This window comes from Triticum aestivum, chromosome 6D (genome assembly GCF_018294505.1).
Source record: "Triticum aestivum cultivar Chinese Spring chromosome 6D, IWGSC CS RefSeq v2.1, whole genome shotgun sequence".
In the NCBI taxonomy this organism is placed as follows: Eukaryota; Viridiplantae; Streptophyta; class Magnoliopsida; order Poales; family Poaceae; genus Triticum; species Triticum aestivum.
Window position 1 is genome coordinate 422046693 of NC_057811.1, and position 4944 is coordinate 422051636.

A 4944-nucleotide genomic window follows, 5' to 3' on the forward strand; every position below is an offset into this window, starting at 1 on the left:
TGTGAGCTGAATCACTGGGAGTTGAACAGTACTCAGACAGCAACTGCTGGATGCGTTCCACATCCAATGCCTCGTTCTCCTCCTTGGGTAGAGGCATCATGGGAAAGGTTGACATGAAAAATTCCACAACGGCATCAGGATCTGGGTGCTGTGCTGCGGTGGCCGCAGCCTTGTAGGCGCTGTACTGCCTCAACATAGTTCCCTCAGTGTGTCCTTGTTGCCTTGCCAATTTCATTGCTCCCCAAAGATTGACCTCGGTGAAGAGCAGACAATGCATGGCCTGGTGTTCAGACATCATGCCAAAGTAAGCGCGGATGTAAGCAACGAGGCCACGAAGGGAGCGGTATGCGACGAGAACAAGGCTGCGTGAGCAGATCATGGTGGCCGGAGAGAGCCCTCCTGCCGGCGGGAAGGTCGCGTTGTACCAGAGCGTGTTGAGCACAATGTTGGAGACGGGGTCCGTCGATGGCCCGTAGCAGTGGCCAGCCTTGAGGAGGCACCGGTGGTGGTGCGTACGCAGGCCGTCCGTCGGCAGCAACGCGAGTCCCTTGAGGTAGAATCCGTAGATCTTCTGGAGCAGGGTGCTTCGCAGAGATTTTGTAGGAACGAACGGCGGCGGCCTGTTCAGCTCCAGATGAAACTGCGGTGGTGTTACTCCGGCGAGGGCTCCAAGCTTCCGCCGGGGCTTGATCAGCAATGTGTGGATGCTCTCGATGGCGTTGCAGGAGAGGCAGCCGCCTTCGGTCGCCAGGAGCTGGGACAATTGCTCCATCCGAGAGGCGAGCGAGTAGGACCTGTTGACGAGGGCCCTGGGCATGGGGTGGCAGGCAGCCAAGGCGGCGCACTTGAGGGCCGTCTTGGTGGTCCGGGACGCGAGGCTGAAGCTGCCGCTGGAGTTGCGGTCCTCCTCCACGAGCCGCACTGGCCAGGCAGAGATACTCGAGCGCCTCGCAGGCGGGGAGGCGGGGGAAGTAGCAGGTGAGGAACGCGACGAGCGCCCTGAGCGACCGCTCGGCGATGGGCATGCCGCGGAGGAGGCGGCGGGGAGGCGGCCAGCGCTTGGCCTTCCCGGTGCCGGAGACCGCCCGGGAGAGCGCCTTCCGTCGCCCCCTCCTCGCCTTCTTCTTCTCCTTCTCGCCGTCGTCGGGCGTGGACGTCGCCGCGGCCGCGGGCTTGCGGCGGCCGTAGGAGGAGACGGTGTTGACGATGATGTTGGAGACGGGGTCGGCGAAGCCGACGCAGAGACCGGCCCTGAGGAGGCGCGGGGCCAGCGCCGGCATCTCGTCCAGCGGCAGCCTGTCCAGCGCCGCCGCGTAGAACCCGTTGATGGCCTCCAGCGCCGCCGATTTGTTGCGGGAGATGCGCTTCGAGCTGTCGCATCTGTAGGGGCGATCGGCGTGGGCACGCTCGCTCCGGCGGCGCTTGAGAACCATGGCCGGGAATTTCGCGGCGCTGTGATTCGGGAATTGACGGCCGGGAAGATTGTGCTATGTTTTTTTTTAGTTTGGGAAGATTGTACTATCATGAGGAGACTGGAACGTGCTTTGTGGGCCGGCCAGCCATTGGGCCGCTTTGACGACGAGCGGTGCGGTGGGTTGGGTGGGGTGGGGGACTCGCCAAGGGTGAGGAGGGATACTCCGTATTTCTCTGGGCTAGGGGTAGGCCTGGGATTTCGCATCCCTAGGGTTGCAGATCTAGAGTCATCAAGACCCAGACGCAGCCGCCTGCTGCTCCACTTTTTCACGCCTCCAACCACCCCCTCTCCCTGTCTCTCGTGGCCGAGGAAAGGAATATGGCCATGGAGTCGGATGGGAAATTTTGCAGAGGTGATGCCTCCCCCCTCCCCCTCTCTGCGAAAAAAGGAGGTACGGAGGGCGCCCCGACGAAACCCAATCCTGTCACGCCGTCGTATTGCGGTAAATAATCCTTCCTTTGCATCTTTTCCGTGTATATATAGAGTAATTTGTTTTTCCTCTGATCCTGCAGGTTCTTTAAGCTGGGACGTCACAGATGCATACCAACCCAAGATGACAGGCGCACCTGCACGCTGTCACTGGATCTGCACCAATGGATAGATTGGTGTTTTTTTTCCTTTCTCTGCAGAAAGCAATGATTTGTGTTTCCCAGCTAGCCTGTAGCAAAACAGGTTTTATCGAAGGATTAGTAATTGTATTTTTCAGCGGAAAAGGAAAAGAGGAAGGCTGTGTCCTCGAATTTTTGGATCGATTGATGTTCAGAAGGAGGAGACGGTTTTATTTTCTTCTGCTGCTGGAAAGGAGGTTGGTTGCTTGTCTAAATTTAAGGTCTTGATTGTTTCATCTCTATCTGTTTTAAAGGACGGGGTGTTCATTGCTGCAAAATTTCCAGCTCGCTTATACTCCGTATTGGTTGCGGTCAGTGTTTGTGTGTCTCCTTTATTATTCATATTTTTTACAGCGCAGCTCCCCAGATTCGATGCAAAAAGTAAGATGCGTTTTCTACAAACAGTGTGCTCTGCTCTGCCCGTTACTCTATGTTATTATTACGGTCAGGGTTGATTGATGGGACGCGCACTGTACCGTCCTCGTGATTTCCTGCCAAACCATGCGACTAGCAGTTTTGTCCTCGACCCACTGCATGTTTAGGTGCGCCGTACAGTAACTCTAGGCCGGATACAAACGGACAGGCATTTTCATTTCCTCGCCCGCTCCCGCTGGGGTTAGTGCTTGCTACGTTGTACACCCGTCCGTTCTAAAACACTTGAATTTTTTTAGATTTCACTAAGAGCCCTCCCTTGAGAAACGCCCCCAATAAGTGTTATTTTGGCTTTCCCAAATGATTTAGGGAAGGTTTACATGTGAGGTGCTTTATCAAAACTGCAATGCTAAATCTAACTTTGAGGTCCTACTTGTCAATGTGATGTTATTCTCGAGCGTCGGTGGCGGCTTGGAGGGAGTCCATTGGGAGGGCACTTGTTGGAAGTGGGATGAGAAATCTGATGTGGCACTTGTTGGAACAAGCATTGGGAGGGCCAAAATTTCCAATATTTGAGGGAGATGGGGCTGATTATTGAGACGTCTCAATAATTTACTGGGAAAAGGGAGTCCAGCCGAGCGTATTGTTTGTTCAATTCCCCAAATACGAGAAAATTATTGGAAAAGGGGAGGCTCTTGAAGATGCTCCTAAGTCTGTGTAAAAATATACCGTCATCTACAACACCCAATTAGTTTTATTAGATTCATTTTAATGTATATTCTTATATTATATATATTAGATTCATTTTAATGTATATTCTTATATTATATATATTAGATTCATTTTAATGTATATTCTTATATTATATTTTTCCCTATAAGTTGGTCGACTGAAGGACTTTTGACTTAGGACAAACCTAAAACTTTAAATATTTTGAAGCAGAGCAAGTACTAATTATCGGTTTCTACTTCATTGTGTGTTGTCTTTTGCAGATCTTTCAGCGAACATGATGACAAGCAGATCTTTTAGTGGTTGTGGTATTTTATTGTTCTTTGTACTCAAATTATTTGTCTTTTGTATCCAAACAAATCTTTTGAGCAACTCATAGGGTTTCTACCCATGCAACTTTTTCAACATTTCTCATCGGCTTCGCTTAAGCATCACTAATTGTATATATCTTGTTTGTGTGTCATGTGTAGGTCTGACGAAATCATCTAAAGAAAGGACATATGATGAGAAAATGCATTCACAAGTATTTGAGGGGGGCATTGGTTCACGTGGCCTTCAAGGGATATATTTGGATAAAATTTCCTAGCCCTCCAAAGGCATATTCGTAAGTAACGTCAACAACATAATATTTTGGTTATAAAAGTGAACAAATGGATGAGGATCATAGATCAAACAGATGTCTCTGCATGTTAGATGTAGTATTTTTAGGTGTGGCTAGCTCTCATCTAGATGAGAATTAACTAAATCTCAACCAACTCACAGAGACATTCACTTCTATTTTTCCTTTTTTTTTAATATTTTGTTTCTTGGCTTTTTACTATATTTTTTTCTTAGAAAATACATATGTGTAGTTGATACATGGTAAACTCATAAGCTTGCTCCTGTCGCCGCCAAATGACTAGGGTGCATATCAAAGTTCTAAATGCACCGTAAAAAATAATCAAAGTTCTAAATAACGTGCTATCTCGGCATTAAGATAAATTTATAGGAAAAATATGAACATTCACAATACCAAATCAATATTGTTAGATGCATTATGAAATTAATTTTCATACTATATAATTATTATCGTATACGTTGATATTTTTTTAAGATAAATTTGGTCAAACATTGAGCAGCTTGACTTCAAACAAATCTTATATGCCCATCCGGCGGCTTGATTTTGGTTTCTTGGTGCCTTACTCATTGTTGAATTGCTTCATAGTTCTTCACTGTGAGCAAGCTCCGATCCGCCTACTATCTTTCAATTTTTCTACAAAGCTTTTTCCTTTGTAATTATAATGCTATTGTATCCTAGCCGATTGATGGTTTCATTAATTTAAAATTGGGCATTTGTGCCTTTTCTCTACAAAGAAATAATTCTCACGGGGGCTACTTACGTTTTATAACTGAAAATGAGTAACCGTATGCAAATGTAATATTGACGAAGGTATCTAAGTCCCACTGCAAAAGAAATCATCAATTGTTTATGGGAAAGAAAAGGCAGTAACTGGGTGGGCTACATTGCAGTTTAAATGGGCCAAATTTGGGCAGGCCTAGCCTTTCTGAAGCCGAGCCATTCGGTTGGTCTCTCCATCGTGTCATCACTTTCCCTAACGCGACTATATCTGGGAGGAGGAGGAGGAGGAGGCGGCGGCGGCAGCGGTTAGGAAGCAAACCCTAGAGCGATGGTGGCACGAATCTGGCTGGCCAGCTTCCTGTGCCGGAAGAAGCCCTCCCCCCGAGTGCTGACCGCCGGGTGGTGCCCCCCCCTCGGCTACT

The 4944-nt window shown here is 48.4% G+C and overlaps 1 protein-coding gene and 1 long non-coding RNA gene across 2 annotated transcripts in view; one reads left to right on the plus strand and one right to left on the minus strand.

The window, feature by feature from the left end:
- Positions 1–1437, minus strand: part of LOC123145528 (uncharacterized) — a gene marked incomplete at its 5' end in the record, with an annotated part of 3275 nt that extends 1838 nt beyond the window's left edge. Inside the window, 1 exon segment of the mRNA XM_044564958.1 lies at positions 1–1437. Within this exon segment, the coding sequence (XP_044420893.1) occupies positions 1–817 (817 nt within the window).
- Positions 1438–1664: 227 nt separating this feature from the next.
- Positions 1665–4944, plus strand: LOC123145532 (uncharacterized). Its single transcript, XR_006472318.1, has 4 exons — positions 1665–2279; positions 3447–3491; positions 3654–3787; positions 4693–4944. It is a non-coding gene; the product is annotated as an uncharacterized lncRNA (long non-coding RNA).